The 21,545-nt window shown below is 44.1% G+C and overlaps 2 protein-coding genes and 1 pseudogene across 9 annotated transcripts in view; 1 reads left to right on the top strand and 2 right to left on the bottom strand.

Moving 5' to 3' along the window:
• The window catches only part of LOC308651097 (guanine nucleotide-binding protein subunit alpha-12-like), a 70,709-nt pseudogene extending 49,883 nt beyond the window's left edge, over positions 1–20,826 (top strand). The window contains exons 7-9 of the transcript XR_014024439.1: positions 2,020–2,142; positions 5,366–5,464; positions 20,272–20,826. The product of XR_014024439.1 is annotated as a guanine nucleotide-binding protein subunit alpha-12-like (transcript). The remainder of the gene's footprint in view (positions 1–2,019; positions 2,143–5,365; positions 5,465–20,271) is intronic.
• The window catches only part of ZNF12 (zinc finger protein 12), a 1,264,586-nt gene that overhangs the window by 1,174,776 nt on the left and 68,265 nt on the right, over positions 1–21,545 (bottom strand). The gene's annotated exons all lie outside the window — the stretch shown is intronic.
• On the bottom strand, positions 6,251–10,368 carry LOC308652254 (speedy protein E4-like; the record flags this gene model as incomplete). The annotated part of the gene is made up of 6 exons (XM_081300028.1): positions 6,251–6,417; positions 7,151–7,319; positions 8,069–8,154; positions 8,970–9,028; positions 9,640–9,843; positions 10,362–10,368. 6 exons carry the CDS (start codon positions 10,366–10,368, stop codon positions 6,358–6,360), a joined length of 585 nt encoding a protein of 194 aa, XP_081156154.1. The 3' UTR covers positions 6,251–6,357.

Genomic DNA, 21,545 nt, shown 5'->3' with positions numbered 1-21,545 from the left:
CAGACCTGAATGGAAGTTCAGTCTCAAGAGTTAACCAATAGCATTGGTATTTTTTCCAAAACTGATTTGCATAAATTTCATCCAGTGTGTTCACCCAAGTGCTGTATAAATCCTTAGACTAGCACACTCCCAAGTAGCAATCCTATTGGGTCTCCTCTTGCCCTGTGGGAGTTCTGCTTCTGTTCACACTTGACTATATTCTGCTCTTGCACTCACTTATCCTCATCTGTGGTTTTCATTCTTCAAATTCATGACAAAGAATTCAGAAAGAAGAAATTTGCAGTGAGCAGTGGGGTCTGCTGCAATACTAGGCGCATGACCCACCATTGAGAGCTGCCACTCTTAACACCACTCCATGGGAGTTGAGAAGAAATGGAATTTTTTGGCTTCAGAGGCCTGTAACTACAAAAATCCCACCTTGCAGTAGAAGCAGAGAAACTCTCGCTTCATCACTATGTTTCAGACAGGGAAACTGAGGCCCAGAGACATGAAGTGACTTAGCTACCATGGCCCAGGTGGCAGGCCAAAGGGCCTGATTCAAACTTCATACCCCATAATGGAACCCCAAATCCTAGCATATTTGTGGAGTTCTACACAAATCCTCTAGAGGCAAATAGAGTATGGGATGTGTCCCCTCTGTGTCCTTCTGCAAAGCAAAGACTTTTCTGCCCTGCTGATATTGATGCTGACTGGGGAAGGGCGTGTGCTTTTCTAAGCTTTTCCTCCCCAGGGAGGATCTGCCACTCTGAGCCAGGGCAGTCTAATCAGCCAGTTAACAAGGTCAGGTGGCTCAAACTGTGCATCCTTGGGCACTTGTTCTCCCACATCTGACTTGACAGATGCCCACATTTAGGCAAGAATCGCAAATTCTTTTAAAAAAATATTTTATTTTTTAGTTGTAATTGGACACAACACCTTTATTTCACTTGTTTATTTTTGTATATGGTGCTGAGGGTCTCGCACGTGTGAGGTGAGCGGTCTACCGCTGAGCCACAACCCCAGCCCAAGAATCACAAATTCTTGTTGTTCTAGATGCACTTTGCAGAATACCCAGCAGCAGCATTGTGTTATTCATCAGCCAAAACCTTAAAGACACTTTGGGCAACCCCACGCAGATTGAGATGACGGGGCTGGGGCTTTGCACTGCTCTGGTTTCCACATGTTGAAAGGGAAACCTAAAGCTTAGACCACAGGAGGAAAGGAATCTGTGCGAACCCCCACTTCCTTTGAATCTCCCTCACTTATGAGTCCCCAATTCTGCTCTGACAGTTTCCATCTCCATTAGGGAAGAGTCCACATGGCTGGGCCTCAGATGCTGAATGTTGGTAAAGTTTGGCATTTCGAGGCTGCTCCCCCACCCAGATTTTCTCTTTGAGAAGATGCCTTCTCTTCCCTGGTGTGTAACATCTAATCACTACTCCATCAGCTACCTGGAGTCCCTGAAGTCCCCTTTGTGACAGAGCCTGGTAGAAGATTGGGGGTACCCAATGCTGAACACAAGAGAGTCCCTGCTGGCCTGCAGGGAACATCTCACCCACTGACTCATCACTGCCAGGAAACACCTATCACTGGTCCCCTGCCCTAGACTCTCCCACTGCCTGTGTGCTCTGGTTGGAAGTCAACAGCACACAGTTGCCCCAGCCTAAGACACTGTGGTGGGGAGTTCTGCTGTGCCCCTTCCCTTCTGAAACTCGCCTCTCTCTAGTTCTCTCTAGTTCTCTGCACTGTGACCTCTAGTTGCCTTAGATATCCTGTCCTTTCTGCTCAGGGACACTGCTGACCCCATGTCCCCTCCTTCTCTGTGGATTGAACACTCCCTATCTGGCCAGAGAGCTGGGCTGTCTCTGGGATGTCTCTGGGATGGCCTCTCAGGAATCTAAATTCCTAAACATGGACTTTCCATATATATTTCCCTCCTTTTAAATTTATTTCAGCTGGGACAGCAAACTGGACCCTTGAATCCATGTTGGGCAGAAGCAACCAAAGTCCACCATTGACGCTCATTCTGTTTTTCCCAAGGATGTCACTGGATCTGTGGTCACAGAGGGGAAACACTCTTTGAGGTGCAGAGACCTTGACTCACCAGAGGACGGAGGATGTTGAGAAGAGAGGACAAGGTGTGGAGAACCTGCTGGGGAGGAGGTGAGTGGAGTTTGCTTGGAAGCTTCCTATTCACGGGGATCCCCAAGGTTAGGACACTATTTGGGACCAGCCCCAAAAGAGACACATGGCATGAGGTGTGGGAGGGGCCCGAGTGAAAGCATTTGTGTCCTCAGGATGCATCGTCTTCCCAGGACATTGATGTGCTCAGTGCCTCACCAACCAGGGAAGCTCACCTTGGTTTCAGTGGCCTGAGTTTTTACTGGAATTCATTAGGGAGGCATGGGGTTTCAGTTGTCTTGCAATAGAACCCAATCTCTAGCCTTCCTCTGCTTCCTGGAGCACTGGCTGATATGTAGCCCAAAGTTTCACACCCTCCCCTCATCATGTGGTGACATTTCTAGTGTGGCTGGCTCTCCCCAATTGGAATTGGCTTGTTATCATAAATTCAGTGTTGGTCCCAGTGCCCCACTCTAAATTATAGCCTCTCCCTGTTACCCATAAAACTTCAAATACTGGGTAATGCAGATAGCAAATCGATCCAAGCCAAGGAGTCACAGGAAATGGAACAAAGGAAGACAGCTTACTGAAACTAGATATGTGCCTCCCAGTGGTCCAAGTGCCTAAACTTGTTCCCCAGTGTGGCAGTATTGAGGTGGTGGAACCTTTTATATGTGATGCCAAATGGAAGGTAATTAGATCATGGGGACACTCACCTCAGAAGGCATTAATGCAGATCTCAAATGCTGAGTTATGAGAACAGGTTGTTATTTAGGGAGTCTACACCATGCATATGACTCCTTTTGCACTTGGCCTGCTCCCTTTCTACTTCTGCACCACATTGTGATGTCTGGGGAGCTGGAGGAATTGCTAGTATTCCAGCACTGTGCTCTTGGACTTACAGAACTGTGAGCTCAATTTTCTTCATGGAGACTAGGGGTATAACTCAGTAGTACATGAATTGCTAGCATGCATGTAGCCTGGATTCCATCCCTGGCAGTTAAAAAATAAGTAAATAAATGGCTATTCTAAATAAGATATCAAGCCTCATGCCCATTTAATCATCACCAAAATAATGAGATGTTTTTGTGACTTTTTCCAGAAGGACCAACCCAGCCCTTCCCTCTAGAAATCTGCCAGGCTGCTATAGATAAGAGCAGTCTTTCCCAAAGATCCATAAAATGAGAGTTAAACAGTGCTCTCCAAGCTCTGGAATTTTTAGTCAAGATAAATGCTTGTTTCGAATTTTTTGCTTTATTATATCAAAATACAGTTTCAAGGAAACTTGTAATGACAAAACACACAGGTTCAATGTACCATTCATGCAGTATCCCCCAATGCATGTGCATGACAAGACTGTACATTAGGAAATTGTCATCTATGCAAGAAGTCTGTAGGTATTTTACCATTTTACCACATGTATAGATGTGTGTAACCTAAACTGAATCAAGATGCAATCAGGAAAAACACCACACCAAGAAAATGCATTCTAGACATTCCCTTGATCTAAGGAGAAACCTGGGGAGAAATGTGGGAGGCCTGTAGGGAGCCAGTGCTCACAGCATATCTCCTCTGAACTGTTAGACGAAGCAGGCATGTTTCAGATAGTCCCTACGTGGGAGTGACCGGGTGCATAGCCTCTTGGGAAGTAAAATCAAGTACTTGCCTTCAGACCTGCTGTGAGCCCAGGAACATGGATTTCCGGTGAGCTGTGCAAGTGGACTTCTGGTGTGGCCAGGAACTCAGTCTTACAGTGGGAATAGGAAGGCCAACTTAGGTGGGGTCAGAAAGGAAGCCTCCCGGTGGGCCCCAAAATCAGAGTTTAGTGCTTGCCTGCCCAGCATTACCCAAGACAGGCCTTTCCTCAAGAAGGCTTTGCTGGTCAGGGTCTTCTAAAGGGCACCTCACACATGGGGATCAGGAAAAAAAAAACAGTCTGGAGACCTGATGCTGCCTGATGCCACCCTCCCGCTACATAGTTTACATCGTGATTCCCCCATCTCTATCCGTACCACCTGCCCTTGTCTTACTTCCTGGACACTAACCTGTCTCCCACACTCTATGGTAAGTACCCAGAGAGCAGCACTTGAGCCTAGTTTATTGCTCTGCTCATCCAACTCATGCCAAATGCTTAGTTAAATTCCTATAAAAACTCAGCTGAAACCAAGGTCAGCTTCCCTGGTAGGTCATATACATCCATGTCCTCTGAAGATGTTACATCCAGAGGATATGACAGCCTTTATTCAGACCCTCCTAGACCTCCAGCCATGTGCCTCTTATCTCTTATGTTAGCTGGTCCCAGTTTGTGTCCTTTTTTACATGACAAATCAGTAATTATAGGATTGTGCTCTTCTAACCTCAGTGAGATATTATAGAGAATTATACAGTAGGATCATGGGAATCCCCAAATATACACCAGTGGTGAGAAGTGTGAATGGCCTGGGAAACCTGGAACTTACAGCTTGTTTCTGAAGACAGGGCAGTGTAGAGGGGGCTTGCAGCCTCAATCTGTAGCATGTGACCTCCATGCAATTGATCAGCATCAGAATTGCATTGCACAGTGCCAGTCTTTAGTGACTTCTTCCTTCAAGGAACTTATACCTGTTCACTTGCTCAACTCACCCAACCACCATCCCTCTTTTAACACATTCAACCAACCTTAAGCTTGTTCCATGTTGGTCCTTTCTAACCTCTTCACATCATTTCCACTTACCTCTTTAACCCCACATCACATCTCATCACTGGCTCTGTTGCAACCTCTCTTTAACTTTGGTTTAACTTCTTGCTGATACTTTTCTTCACCTGCTTCTTTCCACAGCTGCTTCCATATTCTCTCCCATCTCCCAAGATGCTTGTCTGCAGTAATTCAGTGCCCACACTCTTAGTTCTTTCCTCTCTGTGCCTATCTATTTAGCAACCTTAGCACTTCCTATCATCTCATTAGTTTCTATTTCAACAAGACCCTTTGGATTTCCTTCACTTATGTAAAACTAGAAACATACATAGGTTTCAGGAAAGACTCCCATTGTGACTCAAGTAGCAAAGTCTTTTATTCCCTGGGTGTCCCTGTCTTTGGACTTTAACCAGGAAGTTTTACTTTTACCTTGGCTTTGGAATTCCTCCAGAATTTTCTTTTATTCTTCCTGTGTTCTCTCTTGCAACATCCTCCCTGTGTTTCCTGTTTCCAGTCTCTAGTTTAAGTTCTACAACCTTCTCTGTTGTTCTGCTACATGAAAAATAATTGAGGTGGTTTTCTCCCCCACAGGTTACAAATTTGGTCAATTAAAAACAACACTGTTAAACAGCAGTATCATTTGACAGCGAACAACCAATCTGGAATGACATGATCATATGTATCATTAAGGTAAGGAGATTTTCAACTTTATTCAGTTTTTTCACAAATGCACTGTGCTGTGCTCTTCACAAGCACATAACACATGTGCTCTCGAATGATACATATTTAAAAATGACAGAAAACATGTCAAGGTAAGTTAAATACTAGCAGCTCAATAGTCACAATATTGATGATTGAACATCAAATAAAAACTATATTTATAAGACTATGGGATAATACTACTGAGGTATAAAAGTAATAGATAAAAAGATTAAAATCTTGAGAGAAATATTTATGTACACAAACATGTTATAACACTAATCACAAAACCAATAAGAAACAACAATTTTCTGAACAACATCTATCTCAAAACTATTTAAAATAACCATAGTTCAAAATAAACAACATTTATCATATGTACTAAAACTGTGACAATCCTGTAAATAAATTATCTCCGTGCTTAGTATCCTTAAGGGATAAGTGACCCAAGATGAATTAAAAGGAGAGGTAAAAAGAGAATTTACAGGAGGAGAGAGAGATTCATGGCTAAAGGATATTAACTTTAGACCAAGATCAGCCATTCATCAAAGCTGACATGTGGGCCCAATTGCTGTGGGTTAAGGATTTTTACACATCCTGAGTGATAAACTGTTCTCTCTCAGGTCTGGCTGAGCAGCCTCAGAGCACCCAGCACACCTCTAGGGGGTCATCTGTGTGGTTGGGGTTTGAGACCATGAAGCTGACTTGGAGATTCAGGTTGTTTCACCATCTGCAGAGGGTGGCTGTGGGTGGAGGTGGAGAGGAGTGGATCAAGAAGTTAGGTCCTTGAGCATCCTAAGTAGAAAATCACTGACTCTGTCTGTCATCAAGCCAGGGATGCAGAATTTTGTCCCTCCCCTCAGGCCTCCATGGTTCCAGGACTTCTAGGCAATGAGGGTGCGATCTCGGCGCCACACCCAGAGCTCCGGATTATAAGCTTGAATCTGGAAAGGAAAAGAGCCCCCACCAAAGCTGATGACTTTACAGGATATTGAGGGTTTTGAAGATATGGTTAATTTATTTTTCCACTTCTTAAGATTACTTCACCTTGATTTGGACTTTCTAGTCACCGTGATTCAACAGTCTGCAAATATCTAAAACTACAATGATGAGAGGCTTGATTCTAATAACTAAGTTCTGTCAGCTACAAAGGAGGTGACATAGCAAGGTGTAATTATTAGATTTATTTAGCCTGGTGACAAATGAAGTAGCTATATATGGATATCACAACATTATTTCACAACATTATGGACGACACATCAGAATCATGTTATATAAAATGTAGGACACATTTTTTCAGATTTTTTTTTCAATAAAAATCGAGTATATTTTCCTGTATCAGATAACTAAATTAAGCATTTATAAAGATGCTTTGACAGATAGAATCCTTTTGGTGTCTCTTCCCATCAAATTTGAAAAGTTGATTTTATCAAGAGACAAGCTTTATCATTGTCCCTGATTTGAGTAGAATACTGGTTTAACATTAGGAATATTTCTGCTTGGATCCATCAAGAATACTTAGTAACATGGATAAATGCAAAACTGAGGACTGCACAGGAAGTCCTTCCCTCCCTCCTGAGCTTTCTCCTCCCCAGAGCCCACCTGCAGCCACCCACCTTCCTGTCTCTCCAGTCAGCCCATCCCTCTCCCCCCACAAGCACACACAGCACCACTCACCTCCTCACACTCCTCCTTGGAAACCCGAGTGTTCCAGCCCATAGAGCAGATGAACTGATAGCGCAGTTTGTGGAACAGGGGACGCTGGGCGTAGCTCTTCCCATAGAGGAAACGAAAGATCTCTTGTTTAGGAGCCTGGTTGTCCTCTTCCATGTCATTAGCCAGGTAGCTGGGGAAAGAAACCAGGTTGCTCTTTAGAGGCACAAGCAAGAAGGACCTGCCCTTGGAGTCAGCTTCCCAAATGGACTCCCAGAGGACCATCTTCAGACAGGACTGCACCAGCCCTATTAAGTGTTATGGAGGACCACACCTTGGTCCAGAGGACTCTGCCAGACACACACCTTCTGAAGGACTCCAGCCTTTTTCTAGAAAGCATTGAGCAACACAGTTGTGGGAGAGGCCTAAGGGGTGGTTGGACCCATCTTGGGAGAATTTTCAGGGGGTGTGTAGAAAGAGCCACAAATGTGAGAAGACTCCTGTATGAAGAACCAGAGGGGACCACCCTATACTGGACCTGTGTCAGGCTGGGAATTGGGCATCTGTCTTGGAAATCCAGAGGCAGAAAACAGAGCAATGTTGGTATAGATACAGGAAGGAAGAGCAGTCAGATGTGGCTGCACCTCCAGTCTCTGCCAGGGATAGGAGGTGCCCATGCTTTCCTCCACTCCTCTCAGGTGGGCTTTGTGTTTCCTTGGTTTCCTTGAATCTTTAACAACTGGCCTTTAGGGAGCATGTGTGTTTGCTTTGACTAGGGAAGTGTGGAAAAGAAAAACAAACTATACTACAGTGCTGTGACTCGTGTACACGGAGCAAACAGGACAAAGAGGCTAAAAGTCAAAGAAAGGTTAGTGCCCCTCTGCTCCCCTCCTACCCTCCCAGGTAGTGAGTCCTGATTGATGAAGGAGACCAAATACTCACAGGGCCAGAAAGAAGTGGATTCTCTGGTACTGCCAGGAGAAGAGGCCAGCTCGGCTAAAATAAGCTATGACCATAGACAGGAGGTACTGATGGAGAGAGAGGAAGAACACAGAGAGAGGTCACATCCTGGAAGAGGAGGAAAGAGGGGACAGAGGAATGGGAGTCTGGGGTGAAGAGTGCCCCTAAGAGAAGGTCGCCAAGTAAGGAGACCTGCTGGTTTGGGGAAGGACCTGTGACAGTCTGAGCAGTCGGGGGAAGAGGAGGCTTAGTGTGTACTGTAGGATCAGCTCTGAGGGGACCTTTTGAGGAAAGGCATGTAGGTGAGCTGGGTGAGGAGGGTCTTGGGTAAGCTGGAGAATGGGGCGTCCCAAGAAGTGTAAAGAGGAGAGGAGCCCCAGCGATAAGGATATAGCTCACTCTGTAGAGTGCTTGCTAGCCTCGAATGCACAAGGCCCTGGGTTCAATCCCTAGCATCACAGATAAAAGGCTGTTGAGCACTGGGGTTGTGGCTCAGTGGTAGAGAGCTTGCTAGCACCTGTGAGGCATTGGATTTGATCCTCAGCACCACATAAAGATAAAAAAATAAAGGTATTCTGTCCATCTACAACTAAAAAAAAAAAACATTTAAAAAAATAAAAGAGGAGAGGTGCCCAAAATCTCAGATAACAATAGCAGAGAGGGGAGGATAGGAATGCAACACCCCAAGCAGAAGCAAGGTCCACCTGTCCTCACTGCATGGAACTGCTAGGCCCTGAAGGGAGATGTTGACAAGTCACAAAGGGTCAGGACTTGGCACATCTTGTTGGTTCTACATGGAGACAGAAGGACCATGGGCTAGAAAGCCCTCCCCTCTCCAGGCTGTGCTGGAGCAGGATCACTGCCCAGTGGAGAACCACCTCACCTTGTCAGACACTCTCAGATTCTTGTCCCAGGCCAGGAATCTTTTGACAACAGGATCCTCTGTGAACAGAACACTGGTGTTAGTTGGGAACCAGAAGGGGCTTCATGGGTGATAGAGAACAGAGAGAAGAATAGGACCTCCATTGGAGAAGGTGTGGGATTGGAGTGCAATAGAGCCCAAAAGAGCCAAATATCCCAGTTGGATAGGAAAAGGACAGGAACATTCCTGGGAAAGCTGCTTTGCCCTGAAACCCCCCGGGAAACAACTGAGTGAGGGTTGGGGTAAGAGATAGATGTCTGTATGACTAAGAACTTGGATTAAACCGCGAGGGCCCATCATCCCCCAAGAATGCACCACCTCAGAATTAGAGTTACTATGTTATTTTCTCATTTGATGGTCACCCCTCAGGGAGGAGGAAATCTAGTAGAGCCACAGTGTCTGCAATCAGTGAGGATAATTGGAATCAAGCTCTGTGATCCCAAGCAGGGTCATTTTTCAGGTGTAATGTAATCATCCATCATCTAAGAGTTTCACAGGGTACATGGGTCCTCAGTCCTCCAGGAATGGGGATCTCAGGGATAGCAGGGCTCTTTGGAAAAGTGCAGAGGCTATAAGTTCCTTCTTTGTGTAAAGAGCAGGATTGAAGGGCGCTACCTGGGTGTCTCCCTACCTAGAAGCCTGTTGAAAACCTCATGGTGTTCTGGTTGCACCAAGTCCATTCGCCGTTTTTTGACTTTCATTTTGAGGCCACACAGTGACTCCACATCCCAGGGGTGATTTAGCTCACTTTCCACATCCTCCAGCTCATCCTCAGATTCAGTGGAGGACTCTCTCTTTCTCTTTATGCCAGTGGTCTCAGGCAGGAGACCAGATTCTACCCAGGGTGCAGAATCAAAAATCCCCGGGGGATCATCCTCCGAGTCTCCCTCAGATTCTGAGGTCCACTCTCTCTTTCTCGACCGACATGGGAGGCAGGGTTTTACCCACAGAGCTGAGTAAAGGAAGCAGAGTCAAGCTCCTGAATTTGGAACTCATCCTTTCATCCTCTGATCCCAGTTCACCTCCCACACGCCAGACCTTCAACTGTTGCCTTCTGAGCTATTGTTCCATCTCTCCCCTTGGCTGGTAGCCGTCTTCCCCTGATTCTCTGTATCATTGTCCCATCTCCCTGTTCCTTAAAACTCTTCCTCATTATGGACACTTTCTCTCATGGGTGGAGTGACCCTTTTTACATTCCCTCTACCCACTTCCTGAACTTAGATCTCATCTTCTAGCCCAATTCCTTTCTCTGTAGATTTTCCATCCATGTGGACTTCCTTGTCCCGTGGCCTATTCTGATCTTCAAAAGTGGGCTTCCTACCTTTCCTGACTGCTCTACCCCTTCGTCCTTACCAGTCATCATGTCAAATCAGTTCTCACTCTAGCTCCCTTACCTGATGGACCTGCCACTTCATCATCTACCACCACCCCCAGGTGGGATTGTGAGGTGCTCGGCTGGGAAGGCGATTGCCCAGACTGGGAAGGCGATTGCCCAGACTGGGAAGGCGATTGCCCAGACTGGGAAGGCGATTGCCCAGACGGGGAGATTTCTTGATCTGCCATAAGTTCTCCAATACTCTGTCTTCCTTCTACAAAACCTAGGTTCTTATTAAGGTAAATCTTTCTTCCAGAATTTGGTTGAATAGGAGTCTGTTTGCTCTTCTCCAAACAGGGGAAATCAGGTGAAGAACAGTGCTGAGAACAAACTGTTGCCCACTGCACTGCCAGTGGTCCACAGAGTCTGTCCCTTCCAATCAGGAAGGTTGGAAGCCTCTGATGTCATAACTCATTCCAACCTGGCAACCAGTTTGAAGGAAAACACCTGTAACTGTCAGACTGGTATGTGCACCTGTCCTAGAGTTCTAGAGGAGATGGTCTCTGCTGTGACTGATCCAAACTCTGTCCACTTTGCCAAACTAACCTATGGGTCTCTGACTCCCTCTTTCACTTCTGTCTAGACCCGGGTTCTTCTCTCCATTGTCAACACAACACATGTTAGATACCCAAACTCTGGGCATTTCCATTTCAGAGTTCAGTGCAGTGGGAGATGAAGGAGTATGGCAAGGAAGAAGGGGGAGGGCAGAAATGACATGACCTCCCAAGAAGGAGCTCAGCATGTACAAAAGAACCCAAGCACACTGAATTATCACTTGAAAACCCTAAAAGGAAACACTCAGTTTAGCAAATCTAATCTGCTAAGTGCCACTGGCCTTCACTGTTTTCAGAAATCTGTTAAGGGGACACACACTCTGCACTTAGGCATGTTTGACACAAGGATTCCTTTTGAGGTCATAAAATCATAGGAAATTGTAAACATGCTCATGGTTTTCCTAGAGTGTCTGCACTATCTGGGAGTCTATGGATCACCTCAGGTTAGCCTCTCAGTTCCAATCAATCTCTCTCCAGTTACATAGCATATTTGGGAGCACAGACATTGCTCTTGACCTGCATATTTCATTGTCACCTATGCACCCTATGGAAAGTCTCACATGTAGAAAAAAGAAACAAATGGGAGATTTTCTGATTGAAGACAGAGAATAATATTTGCTGAGAAGATGGGAAGTGCATGGGATGTGACCCAGCACCCAGTGGAACTGGGGAGCTGCTTCCAAACGTCCTAACTTAGCCTTTTGCTTTACAGCTGGGCATTCAATCCATGTTTTATCTTTCTGTCCACAAAATGTGTTTAAATGTGTAGAAAACTCGCCATGTTAACCATTGTGCTGTGTAGAGGGTGAATTGTCTCAATTACATGCATGTCTCACTTAAAAATGGAGATATATTCCTAAAAATGTGTTATAGGGTGATTCATCATTGTATAAACATCCTAGAGTGCTCTTACACCAACTGAGATGGCTACAATCTCACTGTGCTGTCATACTGTGGGACAAATTCATGTATGTGGTGCATTGTTCCATCGTTGGCCATAACGTCATCATGTGGGGCATGAGCTGTATTATCCATCGGGAGAGCTTTTCCATCACCATAAACAGCCATTCTTCACCCATGAAGCATTAATTCCCACTTCTCCTTCCGCAACTTGACCATCATTATACTTTCTGTCTCTATGAAATTGAGAACCCTCGGTACCTCATCTGTGTTGAGGACTGTGAACTCATACAGTATGTGTCCCACTGTGTCTGGGTCATTTCACTTTGTGTACTGTCCTCAAGATTCTACATTGCTGGAGAAGGGGTCAGAATTTCCCTCTTTCTTAAGGCTGAATAGCAGAAGAGAAGATAACATCTTTTGTCCATCTGTTTATCCCTCAGTGGGCATTGGGTTGATTCCACATTTAAGCTGCAAGACTTTCTTTTCCCACTGTTGGACCTTATCAACAAGACCATGTTTGTTATTCATGGTGTGCTTGAAGTTTTATTTTGCATTTGAATGTCTTACATGATTCTGATGACCCCATTCCAAGCAGGAGTAAATGCAGGTTGATTCGTGTTACCAGCTGAGAATGAGTGTCCACCTAGTTTTGCAGCCCTGGATGTTCAGAGTTGAATGAGGACCCAGCAGCCTTCCAAGTGACCATGAGTTCCTTGGCAGCTCTCTCTCAGGTCCTGACTGTCAGGAAGCAGGTCATGTTGCTGTGGAAAACCGATTGATTTCTATTCATGATGTCTTTAAGCATCAGAGCTGCTTGGGTTGTCTCATAGCAAATCAGAAGTTCACACTCTCCCTTGTAGTGGACAGCCTTCAAGTACACCCACATGCCACATGATAATGTTTTGGTCAGTGATGGTCCACATACATGATGTTGATCTCACACAATAGTATCGCCTGTTGATGTAGGAGCCAACTTAGTTAGCCTCTGTAAGTATACTCTGTGACTTCCCCCAAAGACAGATTTCCTATGGGCATATTTTTCAGTCCTTATCCTGAGCGTTAAATGATGCATGACTGTGTGAGAAGATTCTGTTCAAACTAAATTCTCTTCTACACCTTTAAAAGTCCCATTAATTTTGGCCCAAATTCAACTCATAGTTTGCCAATTCCTATCTGTGCTGGCCACCTGGTCTAGACATGTTGCAGTTAGGCATATTTCATCCTTTTTTTAAAAAATTTTATTCTAATTAGTTACACATGACAGTATAATACATTTTGGCACATTTTACATTAATGGAGTATAAGATCTCATTCTTTTGGTTGTACATGTTACACTGGTCATATAATCATATCTGCATATAGGGTAATAATGTCCCATTCATTCTACTGTCAATCCTACCCTCATGACCCTTCCCCTTCCTTCATTCCTCTCTGTCTAATCTAAAATACCTCTATTCTCCACACCCACATTATTGGGAATTAGAATCTGCACATTTCTTCTTTTGGATTGTCTTATTTCACATAGCATAATATTCTTCAGCTCCATCCATTTACCAGCAAATGCCATAATTTCATTCTTTTTAAGGCTGAGTAATATTCTGTGTATATATATCCATTCATCTCTTGAAGAGCACCTAGGTTGGTTCCATAGTTTAACTATTGTGAATTGAGCTGCTATAAACATTAGTGTGTCTGCGTCACTGTAGTATGCTGATTTTAGATCCTTTGGCTATAAACCTAGGAGTGGGATGACTGGGTCAAATGGTGGTTCCATTCCAAGTTTTCCGAGGTATCTCCTTACTGCTTTCCAGAGTGGTTCCATCAATTTGCAGTCCCACCAGCAATGTATGAGTTTCCCCATATCCTTGCCAACCTTTATTGTTGCTTGTGTTCTTGATAGCAGGCACAGTCCATCTTAATATATGTGATTACCTTGTTTTAAAATGGAGTAACATGTGCAGATTCTGTTTGATATGTACCTTCACCTCTGCAACTTTTTTCCTTTTATGGATACAATCTGATGCAGCAATAATGATAGTTATACTGGGGAGATAACAGAGTGAATAATTGTGCTTTGCAGTTAACTACTTGTAGCATAAGGTGACATGTAGGATCACTACAGTACAGTTTGTCAGCCCGTTCCTCACAGATTCTAATTAAATGGAAATGACAGTATTTTACTATAGTACTTTAAAATTTCAAAATCTCTATTTGGAGAAGGTAGTAGGGATCCTAAAGAAACAGAAATCGGGCAGGGTGCTGTGGCACATGCCTATAATCTCAGCAGCTCACGAAGCTGAGGTAAGAGCATCATGATTTCAGAGTCAGCCTCAGCAAATTAAGGAGGCCCTAAGCAACTCAGCAAGACCCTGTCTCCAAATAAAATATATTAAAGGAGTGGGGATATGGTTAGTGGTTGAGCACCCCTAGGTTCAGTCCCTGGTATCAAGAGAGAAAAGAAATTGAAATCACTATAAAAGGAAATAAAGAGGAAGATTTTTGTGGGAAGGTGAAGTATGATGATGGTCTGACAGGGCAGGACTGTGCTGGGCCTCAAGTCCTTCATTTGTGGGAACACTCTGAAACACCCTGCTGTCCTGCTTGGTGCAGCCACTCACTGAGCCTTAGAGTCCATAAGAATTGTAATCATCCAAGAGGCTGGGCATGGTGGTGCATGCCTGCAGTCCCAGCTGCTAGAGAGGCTGAGGCAAGAGGATTGCAAGTTCAAGGCCAGCCTCAGCAACAGCAAGGTGCAAAGCAACTCAGTGAGATCCTGTCTTTAAATAAAATACAAAACAAAAAAGGGGGCTCAGTAGTTGAGCCCTTTCAATGCCCAGTACCCCACCCACAGAAAAAGAATCATCCTAGGAAGCTCCGTCTACCTCTTCCCCAGAAGGTTCTCTACACATTGCTGACTCTGCTTCTCTCACTTTCCCTTGCCCTGATGGGAGCCAAGGTCTCTGGACCTGAAGAGAAATACATGTTCTATGACCCATAGAAGCAGGGAAAGCCTTGAGAAAAAGAGAATGAGTGCAAGCAGTGGACTTTGCTACGGTGGACTTTTCTCAGGGTCAAGATTTCCTGTCCCAGATGAATCATGTTCAAAAAGAGGGCAAAATATATGTAATATCAGTCTTTAACAGTTAGATCCCCTGAGAGAAAGGCCAGTTGAGCTCACTGTCCAAATGGGGAATTTCAAGACACAGAGGGGACATGGGGGAGCCAGCAGTTTCTTTGAGTGGAAAGGACAGAGTTGGTGTCTAAGGAGACATGGTAGCTGGAGGTCATGGTGCAGAGAACCTGAGAGAGATGAGACATGCAGAGGCTTCCAGTTGGGTCTGAATGTGGTGAGCGCACAGTGGGAGGTGAGAGCAAGGTCCAAGCAAATTCTGGCTTTACCCTTCTTCCCTTGCTTCCTAGACATCCAAACATGGCTTTTGTTCACTACCTGAGGCAGAAAAGCACACAGAGAGGTGTCCCCTGGAGGTTGGATATGTGGCTTTTCTGTCACCATTGTCACTTTTACTCTCTTAGCAAGGGTTTAGACTCAGGCCATGTTCAACTTTAGCCAGGGCTGGCCGCAATGTTCCTGGCCACCCAACCACTTCCAGGTAGCAGTGCTGGGCATGGTTTCATTTTTGCTGAATGAATTGAATGCCACAGATGAGCTGGGGACACTGAGAAAACGGGAAGGTTTATGTGGCACTCATTGGGATGAATCAGTACTTACTACTGGGTAAGTAAGATTTAGATGGCAGGGCACAGTGTCAGTCTACCCGGCCTGATGATGGATGTGGTTATCTGCAAAAGTATAACTGTTTAATTCAAGGCTTGGTTAATGTTTTAGATCATGGGAAAGTCATGGGGAATTCAAGGACAGACATGATTGCATGTATAAAACATGGGCTAGCATATAGGGGGAAATCCCACAGCCTCCACCCACATATGCTCCACCTCTCTGTGTGCTCTAGCAGTCTGTATTTCCCAGCTGTAGTCAACATCACCTTTATTAACTTTTTAGTGCTGTGTATTTCTAATATGAGATGTGCAGAAAGCCCTCTTCTGCCTCTGGTGCAGCCACCATCAGCCTGTGTTCCTCAGGGACCCAATGACAAGCTGCCTGAACATCCACTGAGGACATGCCATGTGCCCAAGGACAACACCTTTCTCGTTTGAACTCCTGAGATGTCTGAGATGTTTCCATGGCATAACTTAGTGTTTTGGTCAGTTTTCCATGACAAAAATTAAAAAACCTGGATAACCCTCTTAAAAGGAGGAAAGGTTCACTTTGGCTCTTGATCTCAGAGCCAAAGCCATGACTGAAACAGTCATGGTTCAGTCCATGGTTGCTTATCCTGTTGCTTAGGGCCTGTGGGTGCCCAGAATCTCATGGTTGGAGCATGAAGCATAGCAGGTCTATTGACCTCATGGCAGTCAAGAAGGAAAGAGAGAAACAGGAAGGGGCCCGTGTTCCAATACCTCCTCAAGGGCACACCCTCATTGACTTGACTACCTCTTAATTTACACGCCCCCCCCCTCTAAAAATTCCACTACCTCCCAATAGCAAGACAAAGCCTCCAGTGCATGGGCCTTAGAGGACACTGCAGATCCAAACCACTGTCCCTATTGCATCCTGATTTTAAATCATTAATGGAACTCAATGAAAGATTTTTGGGTTTAGAATTGCTATATTTTTCAAGTGTTACCTGCCAATCAGCCCAAACTATCTTACAAGATAGTAGAAGACATCTGTTCTTATGTGCAAATACATGTAAAGCAGTACTTTATGATGCTAGTGGAAAAAAATAGTTATGTTAGAGATGGTTCTGTTTTCACCTTGTGTTCTTAGTGGGGTGAGCTGCTGCGACTTCATGTTTGTAACTGCATGTGTGCTGTCTCTCTTGTTCAGGCTATTTCCCAGGTGTGGAAATACTTTTAAATCTACTCAATGACATGTCATTTTTCTTGATTTCTTCTTTACAAAGCATATAAATGGAGTGGTGGTCTTACATCTGCTACTGCTCTTTGGAAAGTGGAAAGGGTGCTATAGCTAGGAAAAGTAGGTGACTACATAGCAATAAGAACATTCTGCAGAGATAATAAATTCTAACCAATCTAATTCCCCATCATTTGATTTTACTCAAACCTAAGGAAAATTTGTCCTTTTTCCACATGAGGCAAGTACAATCAAATTTAGAATCCAGGCTTAGGAGTCTGTATAACAGAAGTGCAGAAACTTGGATCTATTTCACAAATCTATGTGAATTAAGTAGGATAAATATTAGTTTTGTTCAAGAGATACAAATTATAGCATTATGATCTTCTCAGTGGGTTCTTTTGGAGCAAATTTGGCAAAATGTATGAAAAGTTATCTGAAATATAAATACTAACAGCAAAATGTAGAGGCAAGAATGGAAACAATCTGACAATTGTAGGTAAGAGAAACAAATAAAACTAAGTGCTATGAAATACCAAAAAAAAAAAAACAGTAAGTGCCAGTCCATTCATATCTTAACAACAGTATATGCAGGGTGTACAGTATATTACAAGATAGAGTTCAAGCCTGCAAACTCTATCTTGTAATATATTTGTTTGTAATATATTTGTTTTTAAAATGGATTATATGTCAGAAAAATGAAAAGTTAATAAAAGTTAAAGTAAAACCAATCATGAATTGATTTGGAATCTCACAGAACTTGCTTGATTCTAACAGAGGATAATTCTTGGAATTTAAAGGCTTGCTCTTTACCGTGTCATTCTTTAGATTTCAGATTTTTTCCAAGGTTGTTTTTGCTTTAATCCTATGGCATTTTTATTTTACTTGGATTAGTGTTTATCCTTGAATTTTCCCAAAAGGAGAGAGTTGATATTTTACATCATATTTGAGCACACAGGCCTCTACTGATACTTGGATTTATTTTACAAATACAGTAAAATTGTCATGTCTCAATGTTGGCTTTTTCAGAGGGTCTCACATATCAGAATTTTTTGCTTCTGGGACTGAGGGGTATAGCTGAGTGGTAGAGCCCGTGCTTAACATGAGCAAGACCTTGGCTTCTATCCTTAGCACCAAATGAAAAAGATTAGTTCATTTCCCCAGAGTGAGGACTAAGAGTCAAAGAGCCCGGGTCATGCAGACCCAGGTTTTGTTTTAGAAAGTACCTCTTATGCTGTCTGAGCCTCAGTTTCCTCATTTGTACAATGAGTAATGATTAACCCACAGTTTGTGAGGCTTAAAGAATAACAGACATACAGGGTTTAGGATGGTGTTTAGAACAAAACAGTCTCCTGTAAGTGCGGAGCTTGTTTTCTTGGATGCTAGAACCTAGGGGACTGCATCCTGTTTGCCTGGGACAGTCCTGTGGTATGCCTGTTGCCCTAGCCTGATTATTAACAGTGCCCCCTTTTGCTCTCAAAGTCTCTCCGTTTGGGCAGTGATTATGTGTTCACCTCAGTTAGAGCCCAGAAGTAGCTTTAACCCCTATTGAAGCTGAGAAACAAATCAGGCTTTTTGTTGTGAGTCAGGCTTCAGCTTGTCAGCTGCTCTCCACTGTGGGTATTGGTTACCAAGCACAAGTGGGAGGAATCCAAAATGGGTGTGGGTGTGCACAGATGTGTGTCCCCATAGCTGTATTTGTGTGGAAGTGAAGCTCTTCTCTGAAGAGGCAAGTGAGCCATTAGTTATTTTCTGTATTTCTGGGACCACTAGTAACCCTGAACCACAGAAGTTGATGTCTCAGCTGCTGTACATCCACCCAAGTGCTCTTTGTGCCAGAAATGGTCTGGGCTTCTCTCCCAGCCACCTGTGTAGTGGATAGTATCCAGTGTGGCAAGACAGTTTTAAATGGCACAATGGCAGCCATCATTGTCAGGTGAGGTCTTTCCATCTTCTATTTTAGTTTCATCTTATCACAATGCATTTGAGAGGCAGTTGAACAAGCCTTTCTGAAGAACACGACAGGTAGCCCAGTGTCCGTCAGCTTCCTCACAGTGTTAGAATTAGACTGAGAGACTCATGCATGAAAACTTAGAGACACTGGTTTTTACATTAGAAATGATTGTATTCCCCTATTCATTTGTTGATGTTTTATTTCTTACTGGTTCTCATTTTTCTGCATTCTCTCTCTTCTAAGAAGGAAGAATACAGCTAAGCACAGGCCTACACTGCCAGCAGCTCAAAACAGTGAGTCAGGAGGATCACAAGTTCAAAGCAAGCCTCAGCAACTATCAAGGGTCTCAGCAACTTAGCAAGACCCTGTCTCAAAATATAATAATAATAATAATAATAATAATAATAATAATAATAATAATAAAAGGGCAAAGGATGTGCTCAGTGGACAAACATCCCTGGGGTCAATCCCTGTTATGAGAAGAAAAAAAAAAAGGAAGAATACAGACAACCAAACCAAAGGCAAAAACAAAGTTTTCTAAGACAAGAAAATTAAATATACTGCAGACTAAATTTAAATAGCATTGCAAAACCTAAATGAAGTCATAGTAAGGTTTTGGAATGTTATGTTCTAGAAGTGAGAAACAAAGAAGATATCTATTGTATATAAACAAAAAGAAAAAGATAGTCTGCCTCACCCTGCACAGCTGAACCCAAGAAACCTGTGAGGGGAAGTGGATTAAGAAAAACACACACACACAGGTGTTGAGCTAAAGCTGGGATCTGTTGCATTGTGATGGAGAATGGCAACTGAAGAGCTGGCCCAGCAAGTTTATTTACATAGGGTCTCATAATCAAGAAGTTAAGGACATGGAGGCATTGTGTTCTTTGTGCACTAGAAGATTACAGGGCTAGAAACATTCTTGTAGGTGTTCCACTTTGCAATGCTTGGAGCTTCCTGCAGCACTTCAGGTGGCCCATTGCTCAAGTTACTGTTAAGCCACCAGCTCAGAAGTAGCAGCGCTAGTGAAACATTGTGGTTGTCTTGTCAGGCTTAGAATTCTTCTAGCCTTAGAAGCTCTGTGCCTGAGATCAAGGTTGAGATTGATAAGACTCTTGCACAGAGCCTCTTTGGGAAGGGCGTCACCATAGCAACAGAGCATCCTGTACCTTGCACAGAAACATTCCTAGGCAGCAGGTGCACCACAGCCATGAAGCAACCAGGGATCCAGTCTCAGTCACCATACACTTTGGAGTACAGTGACTTCTGGAGAAGAAACTAGATGAGATCTTCCCATGGGACTTGACAATAGAGCTTCTGATCATTCCTCCTCAGATTGATTGAGCCTCCATTCATTTTGAAATGAGGCATTCAGTCCTTTTTAACTTTGTTTCATAGTGAATGTATAACTCTGCAAATTTGTTTCTAGTTTTTGGTTAAACTTCTTGCAAAGTTAGGGTAACTTTTGCCTGCACCCTTTCCTTTTGCCATATTTTGGTTCTTATTTTCTCCTGAATGTCTCCTTGTCCTGTATTTTACAGAACTACTTCCTTAGTAAGCAGGACACCAGGAACACCACCAAGGAGATTGTGGAACATGACTTCATTGTTCTAAAAAACCTTCTTAAAATGCTGGATGTGGGTGGCCAGCGGTCTCAACACCAAAGTGATTCCAGTGTTTAATGAGAACATGTCAATCCTGTTCATGGTGTCCTCTAGCTAATACAACAAGGTTCTCACAGAGGACAGGCACACCAACTGGCTGATGGAGTCGATGAACATCTTTGAGACTATCATCAACAGCTCTTCTTCAACATCTCCATAATTTTTTTTTCCTCAAGAAGGGGGACTTTCTGGTGGAGAGTGTGAAGATGGTCAGCATCAGGAAGCACTTCCTGGATTTCAAGGGCAACCTTTACCAAATGAGGACATCCAGCAGCACTTGGTCCAGTGTTTTGTCAGAAAGAGACAAGACCACGGCAAGCTGCTGATCACCACTTCACTTCTGCCATAGACACTGAGAACATCCGCTTCATGTTCCATGCTGTGAAAGACACGATCCTGCAGGAGAACCTAGAGGATGTCATGCTGCAGTGAGAGGAATCCCCCTCGTGCTTTTCTGAGGCAGCCTGTGTGGCTGTTGGCACTTGTGGCCTGTGTAGTCCTGCAGGGCTTCTCAGATCCACGCCGTTGAATACCTGGCTCAAGAACGCTGGGCTCCAGCCATGAGCTCTAGGCAAGAGGATGCGGGAACTCCATGTTAGCTACTGATTTGGGGACTAATGAAACTACTGAAAATCCCAGTGCTCACTTTGGTGTTAATCTGCAGTACCTAATAACACAGCCTTCTTTTTACAGGAACTGCATTCCTTTCCTGACACAATTTAATTGAGGATGGTGTGTGCACACACATTCTCTATTTAATGACTAAAATACAAAAACCAGCTGGCCTTGCACATGGCTTTTCTCTCTAACCTCTGAGTCTTCACTGAGACTAACCAAAAGTTTCGCCTCGTGGTAGCTTGTAGAGATGCATGCCAGTGCTGCTGGGCACAGTGCTTGAGCCAGCCCTGCAGCTCTGGTGCAGGATCTTAGTGCCACCTCCCAAGTGAAAACACTGCCTTTAAAACTTGTGCCAATGTCCTAAGAGCCCCCAGGTTGAGCCGAGGATCTGTGTCAGGGTCCCCACTCCCTTCCATGGAGGACGAGGTTGAGAGCCATGGACCTGCCTTAATGCCCCAGCAGCAGTGTGGATTCGGGGCAGCCCTGGGCCCCTGTGGTGCCCTGTCCACATGCACACAGTGGTGCTTTGTAAT

This window comes from Spermophilus citellus (assembly GCF_964194105.1).
Source record: "Spermophilus citellus genome assembly, chromosome: 6".
Taxonomy (NCBI): domain Eukaryota; kingdom Metazoa; phylum Chordata; class Mammalia; order Rodentia; family Sciuridae; genus Spermophilus; species Spermophilus citellus.
The sequence above is the reverse complement of the archived record's forward strand: the minus strand, read 5'-3'. Positions and strand labels throughout refer to the sequence as shown.